Genomic DNA, 26,400 nt, shown 5'->3' on the forward strand with positions numbered 1-26,400 from the left:
TCCTAGACAATCATGACCAATGCACTGGTTTATTTTACGAGTATGTAAAAGAAAATGTTCGGTTGGATACAACAGCTCAATCTGAAGCAGGCATGAACTAGTGCTGGCAGACATCTCTTAAGCATGAAAATATTGCAACCTGTTTCAGACATTTTCCTGTTTCTTTTGTCTAGTCATAAAAACAGATTAACAATAAGTGGGCCAGTCCTAATTACCATCCCTGAGAATGCTTGTTTGTTTGTTGTTAAACGCCGCACTCAGCAATATTCCAGCTATATGACGGCTGTCTGTAAATAATCAAGTCTGGACCAGACAATCCAGTGATTGACATCATGAGCATCAATCAATGCAATGGGGATACGATGACATGCATCAACCAGGACAGCGAGCCTGACCACCTGATCCCGTTTGTCGCTTCTTACAACAAGCATAGTCGCCCTGAGAATGCTGTCACGTTGGGTTGGTTTGGATGCCGGAGATCAAAGACATTCTAAGTGGTGAGGACAAGAAGTGCCATGTTTCAGTCCCTGCAAGACGCTGACCTTATCTGACTGTTCTTCAGGGGGACTCATGCTGGTGGCTGTATTGTCCACGTTGTTGACGATGTTGGCTTCTGATGCCGTCTCCTCCTCAGCTGCCGTTAGAAGCAAAGTTGGGCCATCCTTGTCCTTATGCTCTGACTTTGATTTCTTCTTGTCTCTCTTCTCTTTCTTCTCCTTCTTTAACACAGATAAAACATTGAAAAGGAAGGCTCTATTGCTATTTACATCTTACAAAAACCTTAAACACACTTTATTGACATGACATGACACATCATACTCCACTGTTACAAGAACCTGAGTTGAAATTTGAGTGCCAATGACAGCTAAATTAATACACGTGGGTCAATGGATGGATAACTCCTTTATTTTACAGTGTGGTCGACTATGGCATGAGGATCTAAACCAAAACATCCCCTTAATAAAGAACACACTATGAGGCCCTGTAAACTACATTTCTATCCATGATAAGCACATGTCGATGCTTACTGTACACTCACTGCTTAGATAGATCTACCAGTCAGTAAGAATGTAAGCAATGTGGCTTTAATAGAGATCAGGGCATACTGTCACAGTAAATGTAAGATATTTGACACATCTTGACGTAACTATCTTACCTTTTCTTTCTTGTCTTTCTTCTTTTCTTTCTCCTTCCTGTGTTTTCTCTTGGTCTTCTCCGTGTCTCCGTCCAGCTCCTTGTCCGGCGACGCCTCCAGCACCAGTCTGTGTTGCCTCACTGGCAGCTTCTCGTCATCCCGCAGCGGTCTACAACACACAGACAAGCATGGAATCAGGGGTGTCAATACTTTCTTGAACACTTCAAAATATTTCCCATCATAAGAGGTGAGGTAAAATGGGGTTTAACGTCGCGTCCAAGATTATTGCACTTATATAGCGACGTGCATGTACGTGTGTGTGTGGCTGATTGTACTAGTCCGGACTGATGCCGATTTATAGTGCTAGCCCACTGTGATACCATGCCGCAGTTTAACATGAATACCCCACTCAGACTAAGTATACTGACTCCGAGCCGACCAGTCCTTGTTTTAGCCCCTTAATGCCGAGCGCCAGACAGGGTAACAAGAAGTACCATCTTTTAACGTCTTTTGGTATGACGCTGCTGGGGATTGAACCCCGGACCTTCCACTCTCCGGGCGGACGCTCTACCATTAGACCACGGAGGCGGTCTACCATCATATGAACTTTGGTCAGTCTATATTACAGCATCACAAAATAATTATCGTCGTCCAAGTACAAAGCTTAGCTACTACATGTATATTCTTCATGAACATAATTTGAAAGTCAGAGTCTGTGTGAAATACATGCTTCTAGCGTTTACATTTACCACAAGTACTTTAATCATTACTCTAATAAAACTCACTCATCCAGATTAACATCCAACTTCTTGAAAGGATCTGATGAAAATTCATCAACATTTTCATTGTCCGAGAGGTGAGCACCCTGAAACAGACACAAGAACCTTACAGAACGACAACTTATCGGATTTAAAACAAAATGAACTATAACAACTTCAAAACAAATGTTAGTGCAGGTTAAACATCTTTAACAGCTTCATCTGCATCTTCTACCATCTCAAGATTATCAAATCGTTCTGAATGAGTCAATACCTCGGGCATTTCCTCTACAGTGCTGACAGCATGCATTGCAGGGAGGTCCTCCTCCGAATCCGATTCTTTTCCCTTCCTCCTCTTCTTCTTCTTGCCTTTCTTCCCTTTTCTGGACTTGTCCCGCGTGTCTACATTTGAATACATATTTAAATATTTATCTGAGGCAGACAGACCTGCAGAGAGAAAAAAGCCCAGAGATACAGCAGTTGCCGCTATCCCAGTAAGACATATCATGCACTACAGCAGAGGACTTTGTGGACGCTAGTTTCAATTACTGTTACACGTAATCAATTTACATTTCAAGTCCAGCTGTCCAATTTAAACATTTTGTGAATTTTTCAAATCAATTAATATTAATTTATTCAAATGTCACTTCTGGCAAAGCTTTCTTTAAGGCTTGTCTTCATCATGATTTACACAGACAAGTCTCAATCAGTTAAATGACAGCCCAAAAATCATCAAAAGATGATGTACCTTATAGAAATATTTCCAATATCAAATAGGTCAATATGTCTCATATCTAATGTGGCAACATAATACCATCTGCAGGCAAATTCTCTCTGTATTTACAAACATGCATAGTTAATAGTAAATGATGAAACCAAATCACCAGAGAGTCAGTTATACATAGTCAGGGCATGCAGGTAGAAAAGTGTACATACCTGGCACATGGAGTGGCACAGACAAGTCTAATGTGGCAACTGGGATGTCATCAATGTGGCTGGTATCATACTTCTTGCTCTGGAGGAAAAAAACAACACACAAATAGCTTCCTTTATCAATATCTTTGTTTGCTTTGATGGACAAAGTCTCAATTGGGCATTTGAGTGAGTATGGTTTCAGCCTCTTTTAGCAATATTCCAGCTATATCACGGCCGGGGACACCGGAAAATGGGCTTCACACATTGTACCCGGTCGAACCGGTCTTCGGCATGGCGAGCCAACGCTTTAACCACTAGGCTACCCCACCACCCCCAAATGGGCTTGTTATTATGATTACAGGACAGACATTGATTATGAAGAATACATAAGCATGTACCGTATTCGACCCAATAAGCGCCCAGGGCGCTTAAAATAAAGACAGAAGGGGTGGGTGCTTATTGGGACCAATTCAGAGTCAAATTGGCGTAAATTCATCAGTAAGCCTTAAGTCACAAATATCTAAAATAAACAGAATACAGTCATGCCCCGCTTATACAGACTTCAAATATCCGGAAACCTCGGTTCCCGGACGATTTTCATTTAAAACGAAATAATTACTATATAAATTTCCGGAACCGGGGGGCTAGTGCTTATTGGGACATGGGTGCTTATTGGGTCGAATACGGTAACAGTTATTGTTATTACTCCTGTCATTTATTATTATTTAGTTCAACATCATCATGACAAGGTTATCTCATATTCCCGTGTTTCTGGATCAATCCTGAACCATTTGTCTGCCCTCCTACTTCAGCCTGATCTACTTCTGTTCATCAATGTATTTTATAACCAACCTTCTTTTTGATATCTCCTTTCAGGTAGTGGGGATTGTGTTCCATCTCGACCTTCCTGGCCTCCCGCCTCTGTAACACATGCACCTATGAGATTACTCCATCACAAAACTAATGAATTTTGTTTGTTTGTTTGTTGTTTAACGCCACACTCAGCAATATTCCACCTATATGACAGCAGTCTGTAAATAATCAAGTCTGGACCAGACAATCCAGTGACTTACATCATGAGCATCGATCTACGCAATTAGGATACGATGACATGCATCAACCAAGTCTGACCACCCAATCCCTTTAGTCGCCTCTTACGACAAGCAATATCCAAGTAATGTCAGCAAGCTAAATATTTGTAGATAGTGTAACTTAAAATATATTGTGTCGGTATTTGATACCCTCTGTTCTGAGTTGTTTGTCTACGTAGACTTAAAACACTATCTGAACAATATATCCACATAAACATGAAAAAAATAAAATCTAAACAGAAATATAGATTCAATATTGTGTATGTGTACAAATATTAGTCCTTCTTAATCTTCCAATTGCAAGTAATGTTTAAGGTTCAAACAACTGTATTTGAATGCATAAGAAGTTTCTTGTTTATTTATTGTTAAATGCTGCTCTCAGCAATATTCCAGCTATACAGCCATATGATGGCGGTCTGTAAATAATCAAGTCTGGACCAGACAATCCATAGGTTGGCACCATGAGAATCGATCTAAGCACATGGGATATGATCTTGAACATCCGAACCCGTTAATAGCCTCTTACAACATGGTGGGTTGCTAGGGACAGGCTCCTGAATGTTTAATAAGTTATGATAACACCTCACCTTCTCTAACTCTTCTGCTGTGGGCTCATAGGTTTTCCTTTCACTTTCATACTGGTAGGTATCCCTGAAAGTAACACACCATGGATAATGAGGACAGCTAGCAATGACTCAATGCAGTTTTACCCTGTGTTTCACCTATATAATTTATGCAGGTTTTACTCTGTGTTTCACCCTTATGAAGTATTGTGGTTCTACCCTGTGTTTCACCTTCATCTCGATTTATGCAGGTTTTACCCTGTGTTTCACCTATATAATTTATGCAGGTTTTACTCTGTGTTTCACCCTTATGAAGTATTGTGGTTCTACCCTGTGTTTCAACAACAACATGATTTATGCAGGTTCTACCCCGTGTTTCACCTACAACGTGATTTATGTGGGTTCTACCCTGTGTTTCACTTTCATCTCGATTTATGCAGGTTCTACCCCGTGTTTCACCTACAACTTGATTTATGTGGGTTCTACCCTGTGTTTCACTTTCATCTCGATTTATGCAGGTTCTACCCCGTGTTTCACCTACAAAGTGATTTATGCAGGTTCTACCCCGTGTTTCAACTACAACATGATTTATGCAGGTTCTACCCTGTGTTTCAACTACAACATGATTTATGCAGGTTCTACCCCCTGTTTCACCTACGTGATTTATGTGGGTTCTACCCTGTGTTTCACTTTCATCCTGATTTCTGCAGGTTCTACCCCGTGTTTCACCTACAACTTGATTTATGTGGGTTCTACCCTGTGTTTCACTTTCATCTTGATTTATGAAGGTTCTACCCTGTGTTTCACCTACAACTTGATTTATATGGATTCTACCCTGTGTTTCAACTACAACATGATTTATGCAGGTTCTACCCTGTGTTTCACTTTCATCTCGATTTATGCAGGTTCTACCCCGTGTTTCAACTACAACGTGATTTATGAGGGTTCTCTCCTGTATACATCCAGCACTCACCTGTGTTCTGAACCTGAAGTGAAGAAGGCTGGGCCTCCAATTTCCTCATCTGAACTTTCAGGAGGCGGATGATTTATCCACTTGTCTAGATCCAATCTAAAAGGTAAAATTGCATCAATATTACTTGCTACCAAACATCAGAGACCTGCATCACTTTGGGCTTGCCTCACGCATTAAGCTGACATGCTGTGGCTTAACTGGAATACTGTTAAAAGCAGCACTAAACCCAACTCACTCACTCTCCATAAGCTGATAAGTATGAAAATAGATGTTTATTTGTACAATAGCTATACCATTCACTTCTATTTTGAGTGCAGTGATCTGCTTGTTTGTTCGTTGTGTAACACCACACTCAGCAATATTCCACCTTTATGACGACGGCGGTCTGTAAGTAATCGAGTCTGGACTAGACAATCCAGTGATTGATATCATGAGCATCAATTTATGCAATTGGGATACAATGACATGCATCAACCATGTCAGCCTGCCTGACCACCTGATCCTGTTAGTCGCCTCTTACCACAAGCATAGTCACCTGTTACGGCAAGCATGGTCCTAAAGATCAAATCTCTACCTGGATCTTCACGGGTCTTGAGTGTAGTTAACTGTACGTACAAATGATATCACACAAGTGCAAAGATACCATGAACCTGGGGGGAGGCTTCTGATAAACAGATACCCAAGCAATGTAACCACCTCCAACTTACCCCTCTGGCACTGGCACTTTTCTCTGAGCCTTAGGAGCGACGGGGTTGAGCTCGCCTGCATATAACAGCTCTATGTCATCTCCAATTTTAGCACCTTTGTCTAATAGCTTGCCGACATACTTCACCAGTTGTAAGATACAGCAAGCCTGCAAGAAGACATACACTCAACAGTTAACAGCACATCTAGGGGTTCATCATATTCATATACCATGTTCATATATTGTGTTCATATACTTTGTTCATATGTCGTGTTCATATATTGTGTTCATACACCGTGTTCATATACCGTGTTCATATATCGTACTCATATCGTGCTCATTATATTGTGTTCATTATCATGGTTATTATCAGCCTTTGATTTTCATGCTGGTTCTCTTGCCCGAGGCTGCTAAATTGTGCTGAGGACAAGTAAAAATCTCATGATGGTACTCCTTTAAATAAATGACTAGCAACCTTTGATGGATGTAACACTTCACCAGTTCTCAACGCTGGAGTAGCTACAAATTCGGTGGACAAGTGGCAAGTTTTACACAAGGCCCCTGGAAAAAAACGATATTCAAAGGCTGCATAGTACTCACTCTCTCCTGCACCTCCAGGTCAGCGCTGGAGACGAAGATGGGCAGCTTCTCGGACATGAGCTGGTTGACCTCCCGGAGCAGGTCCTCCTCCCCGTCCTCCTCCGCCTGCCGCACCACCTTCCCGTACAGCTTTAGGATGTTCTGCACATACACACTCTGTATGTGGCCCGGCAGGATAGTGATCTTGGGACGAAGCATGGCCTCCAGCGTGGACTTAGGGTCCTTCAGACATCTTAACAAGAACGCAGTGTACATGATAACTTGTGTTTGTGATGGAGAGTGAGGACAAATGTTGGCATTAGCCCCAACAAATATTCTGAAATTTATCCGAGAAATATTTTCATTTCATAAAATGAGCAAGTAATTGTTTATTCCTTTTCACCACTGTCAGCAAAATTACAACTATTTCATGGCTACCGGCAAATATCTGAGTCTGATCCAAACAAACAAGCGGGTGATGGCATGAGTAGTGATTCTTCCGATCGCAGTATCATTACTTCCGAACATTGACATGGTAAAAGATTTTGGTACTACTTCCACTGATATCACATATTTTCGGAAACATCCTACTCACTCTGAAAATTCTCCACATATCCATGCTGCTGCATACAGGACCTCACAGATGCCGTTACGCTGAGAGTTATTGGCCAGCACGTGGGAGTTCTCCAGCAGGATCGCCTGGAGGGAAAGACATAAAGTGTCACAGACGGAGAATACACATAACCTTCAAGTTATATCAAGTCAGTCATTTCCAGCGACAGACTACCACTGAAAGCATTTACATTCACCTGCCCGTGAGTCTTAACTTTCACATTTTTACTGAGCTGTTGACAATTTTTTTTTTTTAAAAACAGTGAGACCTTCAAGGTTTCTTACCATCTGATCCACAGCAAACTGCCTGATGGCCTGCACTCTGATGGCCACATCCAGCATCTGACTAGCGATCATCTTGCCGTGTCGGGTACCCTCCATCCGTGTTAGCTCCACCAAGATACTCACATACCTATAAGACATTTTCATACATTGATAAATTTCTCACTCTGAATTGAGTGTAATCATTGCTAAATGCCGCATCAGCAATCTTGCAGCTATTCACGCCTTGGTATTAACCCCGTTTCGCTTTCATCAGAGCATCAAGCATGACAGTGGATGTTAACACACAAAGGTTAAATCTTTGAACACTGGTACGGTGGCGACACACCAAGTGTCATAACAGGGCAAACTCAGCAATCCTTGATACCTCAGCTGAATGGCAGTCTCAGTGAGTCAGGGATGAGAATGGATATTTTCGTTTAGGGGGGGGGGAAGCCATCAGATTTTAACAAATTTGTGGTCACTAAAATTTATGGAAATCTGCGGATCCGCAAAGATTCTCACCCCTGGTGACAGAGGACAGTTTCAAATCTTCAGAAATGTACAGCAGCCATATTGTTTCAGAAGACGCCCATGACAAACTTATCAACAATACTATCATGACTATATTAGCCATGGACAGACTGGCTTTTACAGATTTTTGGAAGGAGAAAGTTCTACTTACCACTCAAAGTTGGTGACAAACTGGTAGTTGGACTGGCTGCTGATGAGGATGATCTTAGACAGGAGTTCATCCCGATAGTGTGACCCCTCCGCCTTGTCCATGTGGATCATCAGCTTCTTCACGATCTCCATCAAGTTCTTTTTCGACACCTGAATAGGTAACATATTTGTCAGCAACTTGCCAAAGCTTCACATAATGTAAGCAGAACAAATATAAACAGAAAATATTTGAACACATTTACAAAATGACACCTCTATTCTATACAGGAAATCATAGTCTGGAAAAATTGTAGAATTAAGTTTCTGTTTCAGTTTGATGTTTATTGTTTAACATGACACTCAGCAATATTCCAGCTTTATGATGGCGATCAGTAAATAAGCAAGTATGGACCAGAAAATCCACTGAATGAAGTTATGAGCATCGATCTACATAATTGGGATATAATGACATTCACCAATCAAGTCAGCGAGTCTGACCACCTGATCCTGTTAGTGGCCTCTTATAACCAGCATGTGTTGTCCCATTGTTATCAAGTCTTAGTAGACATTTCAATATAGTGGTTATCACAGTATGGAGTTTCAGTGTCTCACCATGCCGTAGAGGAGGTCCAGTGCCCGCAGCCGTATTGACTCATCCTTGTCATCCAGACACTGCAAGATGAGGTCCTTGTGCATCTGAACACTCTTGGGGTGTGTGGCCAAGATCCGGGACATCGCAAGCAGGCCAAGGTACTTCACTGTCACAAACAACACATCCGTCATACACATTGCCTGCTACAGCACACACATAAGTGATTTACCCAGGATTCCAAACTATGTGGCCTTGTCGGGACATTTGGGGAAATTGTCATTTTACTCATATAGGTCATTGAAGTACAAGTCACTTCTACAAAACAATAACATGAATTAGTTATTACCATATAACATTAAATGGGATATGTTTCTAATATGGAGACATTTCCTGAGCTTTGCTGAAGACCTGGGGTCGATTATCGTCCTCTGAGCAGGCCTTGACAACCCCCTGCACATTACTTATCTGAATGGTTTGTTTTTTTGTTGTTTAACATCCCACTCAGCAATATTTCAGCTATATGACAGCTATCTGTAAGTAATCAAGTCCGGACCAGACAATCCAGTGATTGACATCATGAGCATCGATCCAAGCATAGTCGCCTTTTATGGCAAGCACGGTTTGCCGAAGACCTAGTCTACCCCGGATTTTTTAACAGTGTCAAGGACTGACTTATTCTTTATGGTGAGTTTATTACATTGGCTTATTCCATATCTCAAACACCATGACATACCAGTCTCCAAATAATATTACCTTCACCATACCTTACTACCAAATTTAAGACACAAATATTTCAACATTGACACGCAATTTCAACATTTCATTCATCACGCTCACAATTTAGTATTTTTCAATCAAATTCTTTGGGCACAATATGTAATTAAATACACTTCAAATTTCATTAAAAACCTGGGCCTACTTGCACAAAGCGATCTTAGCACTAAGATGATCGTAGCTCCCATACTTTAACATAGGCTTACAATAGTTGCAGCACTAACATCACTTTGTGCAAGTTAGCCCTGGACTGGAGTAGCAGCACTGAAATAATATACTTACAGTTTTGATCGGAATCCTCAATTAAGATGCGAAGTTTCTGAACACAAAGCTGAGGGTGAAAGAAACAAACCATTAAGGCTAAGTTACCCTAGCAACAGTCTAGCCACATAGGTGAAGACAACAATTACCATTCTGATGACAGAAACATGGCAGCACTGGTGCAATACCAAACTCCTACCACATCGTACCCTAACCATAATCAGAAACTCTCATTTAGTATATAGTTACAGAAATTTAAACCATACATTTAATTACAAATGAAATATACACATACTAGTAATAAATCACATTTTTTTTACATTTTTACGAAAATCTTTAAAAATGTTAATTTCCAATTTCTGAAAAAACAAATATGTTTAAGAACATTACAGTTAATATTCTGATGGTGTTTCATTTATAGGTTCTTATCAACTCATATCAACAACACCATTTAAAGCAAATATACACATGTCACTTGATACAGAGAACAAAATAAACATACCACACTCCCACCAACTAAAACTACCAACACACCATTTGGCCATCAGGTTACCATGACAACCAGTCACTGGTGAACACCTCAAGCCATTCCTGCAAAGAGCTTCAACCGATATCACCAATGAGGCAACGCTGCCAAACTTCAGAAATTGTTAATTAAAGTGCAGTTCGGGTAAGTGTAATGACTGAATACTTGGCTGTGCTCATGAAGATACTTCTGTGTGTAGAGTATCAATGTATCTTCTCCACCCACAACCCACATGCATTGCTTACACATTTGTCAACAGATCAGGTGATGTTAGTCCATGGACCACACTGTATTACAATTTATTCCAGATTCCCACATTAACAAGAGAGGAATATCAAATTGTAGACCAGCAAAATTTGTAACAGTATGTTTTAACAGAACCTTTTTAATTACCCATGCAGCTGTAGCCAAAGGGAGACAACCCAACTCAGCAAGAATGGCTTGTTTCGGACACCAGATCGATCACCTTTACAAAATCTATTAGCCTTACTCTAGTATGCTTAATGATGGTTAATATGTATGTTTGTACTTATTACTTGTTTCTTTGTTTATTTTCTTCTTGTTTTCCATTATATTTTATAATTAACATACGACAGAAAAATTATTTAGAAATCCATCACAGAAATATTATCAGAATTTGTAGACAGAAAGATGAACTTAGATCATGTACGTAATGATCGTCACTAGGTGAGATCTATCTGGTGGTGCGCGAGGTGGTCAGTCGGCAGGTAGATGGACGGAGGGGCAGTAGGAAGGACATGAGGTAGTAAATGTACCTGAATTGAGGCGGTGTGGTTGGGGATGCCTGAAGATATAGAAAGGAGGACTGTAAGAGGAGAGAGAACATCGTCAGTATGTGTCCGCAGTGAACCTATAGCCCAGGCTACTGTCTGGGGCAACGTCAGTTACCATGGTTACTTGTGCTTCCAGCACGTCACAGAGTTGACCCCTTGGTCAACCTTACAACATCTGTTACTACATACACAGCTTCACTTTCATGGAGATGTTTATAACATATACTGAGCTTTAATGTCTCATCTTACACCCAAATAGAATTCAAACAATTATTCCCGACACTATATGTCTCCTTTTACACAGGTAATCTATTCTCTCTGCAGTTGTCACAGTCAGTGTCTATGACAATAGGCATAGTTACAAAAGCTGAGGCTAAACAGGCATATATATTGCATTAACTCCAATAAGTGCTCTACCTGCATTATCATGATTATGGATCATTCATAACAGGCCATTTATCCGGTCAAAATTCATATACTGCATTGCCCAACAGGGCTGTAATTCAACAAAACCCGTCATCAGACTGTAAAGGAGAATACTGTCAACGTTTAGTTCTTTTTGACATCAAAAAGTTTGAAGATCAAATCACAATTGTTTGAAAAACTTCAAACTTCAGTGATTAGTGGCCTGGAAACACTATGCACTGATAATCAGAGATGATATACTGTGTGAAAAAAAGTAATTCTTTGAGTAAAATTGTTATTCATATTCATTTCCAACTGTAAAAACCATTCATATGACTGCATATGTGAAGACACTTAGGGAAATGGTGTGCAAGAACACACTCAATATAAGTGTTTAACATCTCCATGACAAGAAGTGAGTGATAGTTATACAATGATGGTATCAACACTGACATGATGATTGATAGTTCCACAAGACAGACAGACATCTAGCTAGCATGCACAGGTGCCCCGACACATAATGTGGACTCCATATCAGAGTCAGAAAGTAGGGGGCTCATGGAGTCCTTCAGATTTTCTGCTGTGTGTTTGAAACAGCTGGTGTGAAACACCTAAATCTTAACATAAAAGATACAGACCCCTTGACTTCAAATTTCTAACACTGTATACACAGATATATATATATACATAGAGAGAGAGATTGCATGCAATGCATGGAGACAATGATCATGTTTATATATTCTTGAATGAAAAAAATACCTAGATAAATATTAAGAAGAAATGTTATCTATTGCTCGAGATTCATAGATTTGTAGGCGGCTTAGCCACATAGTACCGGGTAACTATAGAATACAAATTGCAACAGAATCACTGGGAATATTATCCCATCATGCTTCATGTTGAAATTAAAGCATCAATAGACGATTCTCATTTCTTTAGGGGGGACGGATGTGCTCTATTTTTTCTTTTATCATATTAATTAGCTTCATTTATCTCGCTTTCTTATAATTTCGAGTTTGTGATTGGATTCGTATCCATCAATATCGTATCAAATATAAGAGAGGTTAACGTTGAGCAAGGCTATCTAGCAATACCAACTGGTTACTATAGTCCCAGTACGGCGTGTTACAACAGTGTTGCTGTACTGCTGATATTCAGTGAGACTGTGTGGGTGTACACCCAGCAAAGGAGGTAATGAGGGTTGCCATGGGTCAATGTCAATTACATAATTATATCAGTAATGAAGGTCATATAATGCAAGAAGGAGAATGCAAAATGTAAATGTAAACAAAGTGGGAAACAGAACGACAGACTGGAGAAAGAAACAAGCAGCATTGATAGGGAGACTTGGCGTTAGAAATGGCAAACCAAAATGTCAGTGCATCAAAAATATACAGTTGTTGAATACTAGACTACAGTACCAGCGTCTATATCATACATTTTGTATTTTTTACTAATAAGAAAACAAGTCTGTACTATTGAATCTGATAACAATTTGCAAGATAAAAATGAGAAATTATTTGACTGATTAAAAATTTGGAAATAATAATTAATAGACTCTGGAATGTTTTACACAAATCGTCACTGCAGACACAAAACATAATGAAAAATAAGACATAGAATTATTTGTTTTGTGCTCAAAATATCATTCATTATTTCATCAACAATCAAATTTCAATTGACATCAAAATAACAATGCAAAGTTATGACAAGGAATATTATGGATAACAATGTCTTTGTTAATTATTATATATACACATTTCAGTGGCTACTCCTTGCCCCTTCAGCCCTTAATGTGTATGTATAATAAAGAAGTTGTATATTCCATGTCATAATTATACCAACTTCTATGCAGGAAAACACTCTCAACGATGTAAAGACAATGATAATAATTACTTGAAACATTTCACTCTGGTCATCTGCAGGAATCAGTTAGAACTAGAAGAGTTAACATGTTTGACGAATTTGCTGTCAAACTTCTGCTTTTCTAACCCAATTTTTTTTTCAGAAAACCCAATGGACCCCGTCTGTCACTTTCAATAGTGAGTCAGTGAGTGACGCCACTGGTTTTACGCCACTTTTAGCAATATGCAAACAATAACATGGCGTTTTGACCATGAAACGTGTCACTATCTAACATCACAAATATCAAGCATGTTCCTCCTGCAGATAAGCAGAATGACACAAGTAAAACCAGCAGGTCACATGATATTAACAATCAAACGGAAGGAGAATTCATCATTAGTTTGTCAAATGACAATTGACGATATGTATGTCAAATATATTTCCAGATGTTTTCAATGTCAACATTGTTTTTCACACAATCATTTAAACAGAAATTTAAATCAACAGACAGTTACTTGAAACAGTACCTTATCACGACTGACAAAATTAAAATAAACATATACTGAATGAATGAATGTTGTTTAACGCCAGTCAGGCATATCCCAATACCCGCTTGAGTGACATGATTAATTCATCTTTAAGTTGACCTAATGTTTTAAAGTTGAAGACTGGAAGCATAAAGTGCAGAAAAAATTTCATTTTCTTAACATTTCTTAACACTTCAGTGGAATGAGACCCATGCTGTGAATGTCGTAGACCAAGCTTACGAGAATGAAAGTAAGTTTACAAGATACAGGCTTTGGGCCACTGATTCACTGTTTCTCCACTCCCTTCTCATAAAAGTGTCATTTTGTCTTAAACTATTTACTGTGATGTTAGTACACAGATCGCACAGCAAAGACATGGAACCCTTACAGTGTGCATGGTGCTAAACACTTGATGTTCACATACAAATACTCGTTTGATATATATTCATTTGAGGTATAGTCACTGATTTCATTCTTAAATATATTTCACAATTTCACAAGCACATCTGTGTACCTCAAGATGTGATCGCCACCATAGCAGTTCCATGTCAGACAAGATCTCAGGAAAATGTCAGTAGAATGATAGAAGCCATCTTGCCAGTTTCTAGTCTCTCGGCCTTAGCAATTATGTTTAGTACTTAAATGCAGTCGCCTAAAACTTTGATTATTTCCAACCAAACCAGAGAGATCAACAATTTAAAAGAAATCACAATCCTGTCCATAAATAGGTAATGGTGCATCCATGTCGCACAAATAAACAGTGTGTCAGATATATTACTGCCGAAGTGATTATTTCACACTGGGTAAATCCCTGAGACAGCCTAAGGTATACCAGTGTGATTGTTTTAGATAAATAACATAAGGACATTTTCATGATTTTAGCAACTTTTGATAGTACATTCTTTGATCTCATTACCAAATTAGAACTAAATCTTCTGAAAATGTCTGAAACCAAGTACTGGAACTTCCGATACAATCCCAATAATAATAGCAACTCCCTACAAACTGGCAAGGGCAGGACTTCAGTCATTGTCTTGTGAACTAAGTGAAGGATGTAGGTCTTACTCACCAGCTATCACCGTGTTAATACATTCGTATAACAGCGACATGGCCGATGTGCTGAAAGTAACATGAATACTACTACAATAACTGAACATACAATAAGATCGGACTATTCCTTTCATGCAGTGAATTTAATAGAAGCAGAATCACTGTCAGAAATTGCACCACATCTCCAGTTCAATAAACACGTTAAGAGTCAGAGGACTGGTGTCTTGTCTGAAAATCAACCTTATTCCAATGACTAATTACAGAGCCCCAGATAACTTTTGAGCAATTGAGTTTCTACTCAAAGGGTTCTATTTTAATTTGGTTATTACATTTTTCATTGGGTAACCAATATTTTTTCACTCATCTATTCATCACTCTATTGGGTTTTTCCCTAAATCAGTGAACATTTTGAGATTTAATTTTTTTTTAATGTTTTAGATGTGTATATATAAGGGTTTATAACTATAGGCTTGACCCAGAAAGTAAATTAGCTCGTAATTGTGTTTCGGAAATTACCTCCATCATGTGTCCATTGTACACATGGTAATCCATTGTACACATGGTAAAAAGCTTCATTGGGTATTTACACATGCTGTTTTTATACAATTGAGTTTTTCATTTAATGCATGCATTTCTGTACGCAAGTTAATTGAATGTAATTGGGTTTTGAATATATTTTTTGGGAGGGTATTTTACATAAAGACGCAGCTTATCTGTAGCTCTGTAATTATGATTACTTAATGAATATATTTTTGTAAAAACAAAAACATAATACCAGCAAAAAATGTTTATCAATACGAAACAAATAATGCTGAATACCTTCAATGAAAGTTTGACAAAAGAAACTTGTCCGCTATTCCGAGACATATAGCATGTATAGAGAGAAGTTGGCGTTTAGTCACTTTCTAGATATGAACTTTGGACTAGTTTTGAGTGAGGCTAGTTTCTACTAGTAGTGAATCTACTCATACTAGTCATAGCCAAGTACCAAGTAACTGTTAAATACCTATGAATCAAGTTGGTGAGAGGCTCAATCAGCTTCTTCCCAAGTCGAGGTTCGAGAGGTGTTAGAGCACTGAACTGGAAAGGAAAAACAACCACGATATACAACACATGATTTGATAAGGATAATCCTATTGTTTCATAAAACACTCCTAATTTCGAAGTTAAAGCCACAATGAGGCTGTGACATCTCAATGGCCGTGACCAAAGTGGAGTAGTCATGTGATAACTTCACTGTATTATGTGTTATTTCTCAGTAACAGTCCAATTTTCTCAAGAGAGAGTTATCATGAATGATAAGATCACACAACCATGTACAATACTTCAATAGGTCAGCAGTGGAAAGAACATAATCTGTCGGGCAGGGTTGTGTGTATATGTTTGAGATGTCACAGCTACAGCATGCTGCAAACAGACATACCAGTTTGATGATCTTGATGAGGACCCAGTTGTTGGTGGAGCTGGTCATCAGTTTGAAGAAGAGTGGGGCTAGAGACAGATAGTTCTTGGGGTTCTTCCTGGCCAGCTCACAGATGACATTGACGGCTGCAGACTGGACCCCTGCAGGACAAAGTGGTCGGTCAACAGCTGATACAGCACTTCTACACGATTCTTGAAAAATACTACTCAAAGTTTGCTAAACATCACCACCATAAAGGTAATATGTCAAATTGTGTGCCTCTGTTTAAATAGCCAAAGAAGATATTGCATGTAAACATGTTCACCGAGCAAAAGTCTATTGTCATGTGCCACACAATGCTCACAAACATGTGACCAATGACCAGTCAGAATACCCGTCAAAATGAGTGTATCTGATCCAAACTGAAACAAAAATAAATTTATTGCAAAATAAACAACTCCAGGAAAGTGTATGCAATCTCTGGATGTGATCATATCCTGGCACTGTCTTCTCGTGCTCCAAATAGGTGTCTGGGTGGTTGCAAAGGGAACATAGTTCCCCTCTTCAGAAAGAGTGTTGCCAGTTTCCTGTAGAGTCCCCGGAAGGACAGGGTGTCGTGAGAGGGCAATCTGAGCTTGTTTTACATGTGTTGGATAGGGCTGTGGTCTGGTGACCAGGCCGGCCTCTCCATGCGGACAATGGTCTAATGCTCTAAGTAGGTCTCAGGGACCCTAGCACAATGAGGTTGTGTGTTATCATCCAAGAGGATCAATTCCAGTCTGATTGCACCAGCATATGGGCTCACGTACATATTCAGAATATCATCCCTGTAGCGCACACACCGGTCAACGTACTGTAGGACATGAAGCTCAGTTCTTCCAGATCTACTGACCCAACCCCAAATCATGATTGATTTTCAGAATCCTGAAATATTTCTCCTTGTCAAATGCAACGATCGGGCACGACAATCTGTGAAGTCTAGACAGTATCTCGAGTAATCAGTCCAATCGATATGATCCTCATGCCAAATCTTAATGGGCCTGTCTGTCAGTGGGATGCAAATGCCCACGTGACCTGACACATGCAAGAACTGGCATTCAGCAGGTCATTTCTGAGTCTTGTGGCAGTCACAAGTGATGACATTAGAGGTGTAACAATATGGTGGGGTCACGATATGATACGTATCCGGATACTATGGGTGCGACATGATTCGTATCCTGATACAGTACTTTTATTTCACAAGTTGATAATCTTTCATTTTGCAGGTGAATCACAACCCTGTGATCATTTTTTATGAAATTTCAGAGATCAAAGACGGGATAGGGAAGGACAAAAACATATTGGTAGAGGGCACTGTGAATGTTATGCTATGAATATCCAACCATGAAATACTAGAAAATCTGCATTACCTGGTGGTTGGACACTTTCTGTTTTATTCACATGTTTTTACACCAAAATAACTAACATTGCGATACAGGGGTAATGATTCGATGTATTGCATCGTGGACCTCATATCATAATACAATACTGTATCACCATATTGTTACACCACTAGATGACGTCTTGCTGCAATCAGGCGAAACCCCATACTTTCCCGCTGTGTGGTGGAATGCTGTCGACCACCTGCATATCACTGATCCAAACACCTGTATCTACTCCATGCCCTGCCTATTCCACTTTGACTGATGCCAAAGACGAATGCAACGTTACATTGTGTTAAGCCAGTTTCAAGCAAGTCAAACAAGATGTCTTTGATGCCGAGGAGGTATAAGTGCATTCAGTTGTTGCAATCCTCAGAAGCAATTGTTGTGCTCTCTGATAATGATGTGCAATGATTCTGACACAATACATCCAAGACAAAACACTGATTCCCAAGTACATTGTGCACATCGTGCCTTTGACGGCATGTCTCTGTCCGTTCATCATGAAATTGAGGTGCTAGAGCTACCAGGATATTTCAATTTTTATTTATAGGATGTTTTTTTTAATATCATCAAAACTGATCCTTAGCAAACTTTGAGTAGTATATATATATACAGTAAAACCACATCAGCTCATAATGGGGGCCGTCAGAAATATATCTAGTTATCCATTTTTCGAGCCAGGTGGCATGCCCATATAAGGTCATAGTGCCATAGAAATGTACCATAACCTTCAGTAGTGTTCTGCGTTGAGTTGCAATGTTGTGTTCTGCATCAAAGATACTGTGGTATTCTAAAAACATCTTTCAATCATTTGATAAAGAGCTTCTCTCTGTCTGCAATCAGACCAATAGCAATCCATCAGTGAGATCAGCTAGCACTGACGAGAAGTGATGTAAATATTTCAGGGATATATTATTATCATTGATTGACCAATAAAAGAGAACTGAAGAACTTAGAGAGAACTGAAATCTGATAGCTTAGTTACATTCAAAATTTTCAAAAATTCCTTAATTTGTAACTAATTACACATAAACACATTCATCATCAATACACAACCTTTCAAGCAGTTTCACTAATGGAAAGATTTTCTAAAATTTCAAACGAACATGTCCGGTATATAGAGACAAAACGAGACATCAGATGTAACACACTGACTATGACCAATAACCAACACTACCACTACTCACCAGGGTCAGCATCCTCTAGTTTCTCCTTCAGCCTGGGGAAGGCAGGGCGGAGTGCCTCGGGGAACTGGAGGAAGACCTTGTACATGATCAACACCGCCTTCTTCCGCAGATATGGCCGAGATGAGGTCATCTGCATACAATACTTGCTTGTTAACAGGGTTGAACACCAAATGTGGACAGTACTTCCTTATTTGACAATAGGTCAACATGTACACAAGACATCACAATTTCTATTACTTTAATTTGTTACACTGACACAGAGCTAAGACTGATATGAATACTTGGGTCAAACGACTCATTACCCTTTAAAACATGACCTAGAGTGTGTGACTGACTTGTTTTGAGCGGCAGTCAAAAATAGTCCAGCCAAATCATGGCAGCCTGTAAGTAATCAACCAAACAAACCAGTGACAGACAACAAGAGTAGTAATCCGTGGCACCAAGGCATAATGATACACAATTAGACAAGAGTCATCCGGTCTCGTGCAATTCGGATATGGAGCTTGGTGACTTATATCCTACTTTTGGTTCATTGCCACTGGATACCTTCAGTTCGGTGAAGAGAAATATAATGCTGTTCAGTATTTTTCAAAATCCCAAGGCACCAGTTCACCAATAGTTTGATCCATATAGCAAGCTTCATCCAGAAATATTTAACGGTTCAGGAATTCTGCTCCAGAAACAAGCACTACCCTCATCTTTAGGAAAGTCTTAGAGTCATGAAAACATAAAAAATATAAAAAATAAACATCCCAAATCATCAAGAAGCACCAGTTCACCACGAGACTGATCTGTATAGCAAGTTTCGTCTAAAAATATTCAACGGTTTGGAGTTTTGCTCCAGAAAGGAGCACTACCTTCATTTTCAATTTGTCACGGAAAACAAAATCCTAAGTCATCAAAAGACACCAGTTCCCCACTAGACTGATCAACATAGAAAGTTTCAACAAGAAATATTTAACGGTTTTGGAATTCTGCTCACGAAACAGAAAAAGGACAGACGGACAAGGTGATCGCTATATCCCTCCGTTCTTCGAACCCGGGGTTAACAAGTCAACAAGTCTGACAATCAAATCCTCGGCCAACATGACAAGTGTTGGATACTGGGGATGCATTCCTTACCCGAATCTTTGCAGTGTTCGAGATTGTTCACGAAAAGACAGTCTTTTCTTCTAATGTTCAATGACCCAGGCCTCTAGCATCATGAAGTACTGCTGATACATGTACAACTACAACTCACCAGTGTCATGATGTCATTAGCGAGATCCCTGGCCAAGTCTGCAGTGATGAAGCATGACAGCCCGCTGAGAGCCACACCAGCATCATAGATGTGCTGACTGCTGAGATCCTAAAGGCACAAGTCAATATCATGTGTCAACATGCAGTTTGTGATGACAATACAGTTCTGAATGTATCTATATTTCACAAATAAATGATAATGAAAGGACAAGCACATAGAAAACTGACCACGTAACATTTGTATGATAATGGAGTATTCTCAAATAAGCATTCAGCGGTAAGAGGTTGTATTTACCTTTCTGATCATGTTGGTTGTTAACATCAGGACATCTGTTTCATCATGAAAACACTGCGAAGCCGACAAATATCCAATCCGCTGAAAAAACAAACATGTGGTTAAATTTCACATCATAGTGTCCATATTCAAAATGTATTATATATTGTGCATATTCTTAATGCGCCAAATCCAAACCCTAAATCATTCTCAAAACGCAGCATTAATACCCTAATCAATGGGATCAGTGTGCACTCGATTTTCATTCTCAGCTCCCTGGGGAGTATGCAACCCAAGCTGCCTGTGAGGTGCCAGAAGGTTATCAGCCACATTATCATCTCATCCTACCGGGTATCCATTCACTGCTGGGTGAACAGAGGCACATTCGGACAAAGTCACTTGTCACTTGTGCTACATGTGCTTCAGTGAGGGGCAGGACCAAAGCCCAAGACACTCTCAAGAGTTAAGCTGGCAACTGCAGTCACACATCCAACTATCCTCAATGACCAACATAGCCTCACTTCACCTGATTTGTGACCTGTGCGCTGAACACAGGACCACATGCCACCATGTGCTTCTCAATGTACAAAGTTAATAGTTTGTCCTCTGCAAAAGTATTTCCAAACACTAATTAGGCTTGTGACAAGAACCTGTTAATTTTGCTCTCAAACTTAGAAAGAATATACATGTATGGAGTACACATCTCAGTTCACTAATTTAGGACTGTCTTTATTGTGAAAGTAGATCATTTATTATACTGACTTTTATAGTGAACTTGGTGGAGCTCATGACCTCGATGATGTTGAAAGCTGCCCAACTGATGTCGTAGCCCAGCATCTGGAGCTGAAGACAAAACACAACCAAAGATTTTACATTGCCAGCCTCACAGAGGAGATAAATCCATGTGGTACCTACATTTGTCAAATCCATCTTGTCAACCAATAATCTTGTTGTATGTTGTTGTGTAACATAACTACACCATGTACACTTTGGTATAATACTACTGGGCCATAAAGTTTTCACACTGATTTTTAAAAAGTGGACTAACACTAGCAGCAAAAACAGAAGAAAAATAAGCATGAAATACTCATATCCTGAGGCAATATGACATGTCAAGTTGTGTGCAAGGCATTAGCCCTCCGAAAACGAGCACTATCGCCATTTTGAGTCAAAGTCAAAGTCGTTGCTATGGCAACTCAAAAAAATAATTTTTCAAAAATCCAAAACTATCAACAGGCTCCAGTTTACCACGAGACCTATCTATGTGCCAAGTTTGGTTAAGATAGCTCTCATGGTTTTCGAGTTCTGCTCCGGCAACGAAACATGACGGACGGACAGATCACACCCATTTCTATATACCCCTTCCACTTCATGGCGGGGTAAAATAAATATGCTGCAGCCACATAGCAATGGGAGTAAAAGACATCTCAAAGAAAGTAAGAAACAGTGAGGTTTACATCAGATATTATATTAAAGTAAATAATTAATATACAAGGTAAAACCCATTTTTCAAAAACCTTAAAACAAAATACCTGCTTACATGGCTAAAATTAGCATTTTATTGACAATACAAAGGCTTGGCCACACTAATCGTGTTACTAGTAAAACTGACCGATACAATGTCTAGAATAGTTACATCGTACCTTCCACTTGACCCTTGAACATTTTCCTGGCACTAACCATCAACCATTTTACATCATTGGCTACAGTAACTGTTACTTTCTCATACCGCCAACAGCTGCCAATAAACACGTGTTACCACATCCCAATGCTGATAAGGCTATGGTAATTAGCTGACAAGGTGATGACTTACATATGTGAGCTTGTTGACAGCATTGGACTTGATGGCCAGATTCTCCTGCTTCAATTCCTGTTTGATCTCGTCGATGCATTCTGCTATGTACTTGGCCTACAGCACAAAACATTAATCAACATCTCATCAGTATTAAAACCCAGCTGACAATAATTCTAAAATATGCAATCAAACATGAGTGTTGGAGTTAAAACAATGTCGCATCAGCATTATTTCAGCCATATAATGACAAGGCAATCAAACAAACTAAGAGCATTACTTAGCACTCTGATGTAATGAGCACTCAGATGTTATCAGCACTCAGATGTTATCAGCACTCAGATGTTATCAGACTAAAGAAATTAATCATTGTTATCGTATGAAAACAATCATACACACTTGCATGACATAAATCACTGACATTTTGAAACTGTTCAATATTTCTTCAATATACTCATAAACGGAGACAAATTTTATATTATGCATTATTACTCTTATTACACCACCTGATTTGCTAGTATGAGCATGTTAGTCAATGTCTGTATTAGAGTTAGAGAAATTGGAGAAAAATCTTAATGACTGAAAGCATAACTCGGTCACAATACAATCTGATAACTTTATTGATTTATTTTATTGACTGGCTGATGAAAGCTTTTACGTTGTGTTATCTTTCAACGTACAGGTACTTACTAGCGTTACCTTATTTACAACATATTTGGGTCAACTACAGGAAGTACAAGTACAGGAATCAAATAAAGAGCATTTAATCCCAGTTTGTGACCGTGTCGTACTTTGTAGCAGAATCTGTCGATCTGTCAAAGAAGTCAAAAACTGAGTGACACAAGGAATCAGAAAAATGACTGAAATTTTATTTCTAAAAAAGAAACTAAATGAATTAAGACACAGACTCAGCATTGGAAACTAACACTTTTAGTCCACTAGTCATTATAATGATAACATATAGCAAAACCCCTTAAAATAGCAAATTTCTACTTATGATACCTTAACTATTGAGGAGTTTGGCAGGGACTACCATGACTACAGGACTAGTGACAATTTCTAACGCTTCAGACTGCAGCCTATTTTAACATAAAACAAAAGGTATTGAATGATTAGACTTAAAACAATACAAGGACTGCATAGATTTCCCACTCAAAGCTCTTTACTATTGTTTAACAACATGTCACCAGGGAGGTATTTTACAAGCATCAGGCTCACATCACAGACTCCTATAATCACGACAAAGCAATTCTTATATATAAACCCATGATCAGTAGACACTGGCAAAAATAGCGTAAGTCAGAATGTACTACTCACGTGGACATTTGTTTTACGATATTTATCAAAAGGCATTTTCATGCATGAATGTCGCCAATTGTCAATAGCATATCAAACTGCTTCATTTACTGGTCATAAAATGAATACAAACTGCTCAAAATGTACCACACACTATAATGTACAGGGTGACCATACAATTGCTAATTAATATTGCTACAACTCCCTCCACTGTCCTTCCACCTTCACAGTGTCATATATTGATCTTGCTAACTTGTAATGCAGCAGCGAAAAGTGATTTTTTTATGTCATAAACTCACCCACACATATCACTCTTGTCATAAAATCAATCCAACATCTACATTAGTCTCATAAACAAGCTTTGAACATATAACAGACAGGCATCTTGAACTTGTTGAAGTTTTACAGAAATGTCAGGTGTAGACTTAAGGAAATTTGTATCTAGCCAGCAGGGCTTTATCCTTTTAAAAGCTACTTGGCTTTCTCCTTTTTCTGCACTCTGAGAATAAATCTTGACTTCAAGCTGCCTCATTTTCTGATGATATATATGAGCAAATAAAGATGTTGTTGTACACTTTGCAAAATAGTAGACGGTTGTCATTCTACCGAGATGACTGACATATATCCTTCTTTGAGTTAATCATTTACAAGACCCCATCCCCCTAAATATTTTCTCATCAAAATTACATGACTCAAGAATAGTGTCCAATTAATAAAATTAAAGCTACATGGAGGTGAGGTGAAATGGGGTTTAACGTCGCGTCCAAGATTATTGCACTTATATAGCGATGTGCATGTACGTGTGGCTGCTTGTACTAGTCCGGACTGATGCAGATTTATAGTGCTAGCTCACTGAGATACCATGCCGCAGTTTAACATGAATATCCCACTCAGACACAGTATACTGACTCCGAGCCGACAAGTCCTTGTTTTAGCCCCTTAATGCCGAGCGCCAGACAGGGTAACAACAAGTACCATCTTTTAACGTCTTTTGGTATGCCGCGGCCGGGGATCGAACCCCGGACCTTCCGCTCTCTGGGCGGACGCTCTACCACTAGACCACGGAGGCGGTAAAGCTACATGGAGAAGGGGCGAAATTTTGACTAGGCAGACAGGCCATCTACCTTACGTTTCAACATGTCCTTTGTAATTTTAACTGACCAAGGCCAAGCAGTTCAATCATCTCAACAGACCCATGAAGATTCCGGGATAGAATAGGTCTTCAGCAACCCATGCTTGCCGTAAAAGGTCACTATGCTTGTCATAAAAGGCAACTAACGGGATCGGGTGGTCAGGCTCGCTGACTTGGTTGATGCATGTCATTGATCCCAATTGCATGGATCGATGCTCATGATATTAATCACTGGATTGTCTGGTCCAGACTCGATTATTTACAGACTGCCGTCATATAGCTGGAATATTGCTGAGCGCAGCGTTAAACAACAAACAAACAAAAAACCAATCATCTCAACTCTGATCATTATGATTCTGTTTCTTACTGATTATTGTTACAGTGAAAATAAGATTTGTGCCACATAGAAGAATTTTTACTAAATGGACTAAAACTGTTTTGGCAATTGTGATGAAAGCCATGATGGGTTTTACAGCAAATAAAATGGATGAAAGATAAAGTAACACAATTAAAATCAGATCTTTTTCTCTGATGCTTATACCCGAGAAAGGTATTTTCTCTCATGCTGTAGCATTTATTTTTTTTCGGGGGGGGGGGGGGGGGGTATGCATTTTGCCATGTTCTTTAGGACAGGTTATGTAAATAAGGGCTTAATATTCCTTCACCCTATCAAATGTATTATGTATAATTCATCACCAGCATATGCCAACATACATGATTTAACAGCATGAAAATATGAGGCTTATATGACCCTTAATATTAAAAAATAACAAGGTACCATGCCAGGATTATGGTAAAAATAAATTCTTTTTTCATTTCCAATCAACAACTATGGTACTAGTGTATTGTTAACAAGTACAACTGATGTAAACAATGATCAGGGAGACAATTAGATCAGACTAAATCATGTAAATCAAACAGACCTTTATACACCTTATCTGAACTCAAAGATAACTCACAATGACGAACGTCAATATTATGCTTAAGTCCTGTACTGAGCAGGTTATCTCCAAGTGTTTTGTTATGTGACATGCAAGAGTATTCCTTGACCTGTCATATAAGCAGGCTATTCAAAAATGTAAAAACATAACATGCTTCGATGGTTATGAAAAGGCATGTGATCAACTATCTTATTGCAACACCGTTCATGTGACAGCCTACCCTGCCTTATCGTCCTCAAACTGTTAAGTTGGATGATTATTTCAAAATTGATGTATAATTCATAAATGACATCATGCAACAAATAATTTATGATAACCAAAATACAATAACTTTCCAAAACAAATGCATCCTTTAAGCTGAAAATACGGACTTACAGTGCTTATCCGTAAACAGTATATCGTTTGTCCCTCCCACTTTTAGGTCTAAATTACACTGATAATGACGGGTTCCACATCGGCAGTTTACCGGCTACCGGCTTCTGCGCAGATCAAGCGAAGACGGAACTAACGTCTCTCAGATAACTAACTAAAATTATCAATACATTTATCCTGATTTAGATCTAAGATTCAATAGGTAATTATGACATAGGACACATCAGGTGACATGACATATTGTGGCAAGCGAAACCTGCCACCTCATTTTCCTTGTGATTTCTTATGCCTCGTACAAGATCTTGCAAATTCTTGTCCAGGACCCGTTCTAG

At 39.1% G+C, this 26,400-nt stretch overlaps 1 protein-coding gene across 4 annotated transcripts in view; it reads right to left on the reverse strand.

Moving 5' to 3' along the window:
• The window catches only part of LOC124153051 (AP-3 complex subunit delta-1-like), a 41,826-nt gene that overhangs the window by 13,241 nt on the left and 2,185 nt on the right, over positions 1-26,400 (reverse strand). The window contains exons 2-26 of one of the 4 annotated variants that reach the window (XM_048400035.1): positions 26,332-26,369; positions 22,349-22,444; positions 21,298-21,378; positions 20,557-20,637; positions 20,263-20,370; positions 19,023-19,152; positions 16,433-16,572; positions 16,016-16,089; positions 15,029-15,078; positions 11,165-11,214; positions 9,884-9,932; positions 8,848-8,993; positions 8,258-8,406; positions 7,597-7,723; positions 7,295-7,398; positions 6,721-6,952; positions 6,143-6,288; positions 5,436-5,531; positions 4,487-4,550; positions 3,661-3,729; positions 2,830-2,908; positions 2,168-2,340; positions 1,921-2,000; positions 1,157-1,304; positions 543-719 (exon numbers count right to left, since the gene is read on the reverse strand). In XM_048400035.1, the coding sequence (XP_048255992.1) occupies positions 543-719; positions 1,157-1,304; positions 1,921-2,000; positions 2,168-2,340; positions 2,830-2,908; positions 3,661-3,729; positions 4,487-4,550; positions 5,436-5,531; positions 6,143-6,288; positions 6,721-6,952; positions 7,295-7,398; positions 7,597-7,723; positions 8,258-8,406; positions 8,848-8,993; positions 9,884-9,932; positions 11,165-11,214; positions 15,029-15,078; positions 16,016-16,089; positions 16,433-16,572; positions 19,023-19,152; positions 20,263-20,370; positions 20,557-20,637; positions 21,298-21,378; positions 22,349-22,444; positions 26,332-26,369 (2,687 nt within the window). The remainder of the gene's footprint in view (positions 1-542; positions 720-1,156; positions 1,305-1,920; positions 2,001-2,167; positions 2,341-2,829; positions 2,909-3,660; positions 3,730-4,486; positions 4,551-5,435; positions 5,532-6,142; positions 6,289-6,720; positions 6,953-7,294; positions 7,399-7,596; positions 7,724-8,257; positions 8,407-8,847; positions 8,994-9,883; positions 9,933-11,164; positions 11,215-15,028; positions 15,079-16,015; positions 16,090-16,432; positions 16,573-19,022; positions 19,153-20,262; positions 20,371-20,556; positions 20,638-21,297; positions 21,379-22,348; positions 22,445-26,331; positions 26,370-26,400) is intronic. The other 3 variants (XM_046526166.2, XM_046526165.2, XM_046526167.2) reach the window with 3 other exon arrangements.

Source organism: Haliotis rufescens, unplaced genomic scaffold (assembly GCF_023055435.1).
Source record: "Haliotis rufescens isolate VD_foot unplaced genomic scaffold, xgHalRufe1.0.p SCAF_2, whole genome shotgun sequence".
NCBI classification, from domain to species: domain Eukaryota; kingdom Metazoa; phylum Mollusca; class Gastropoda; order Lepetellida; family Haliotidae; genus Haliotis; species Haliotis rufescens.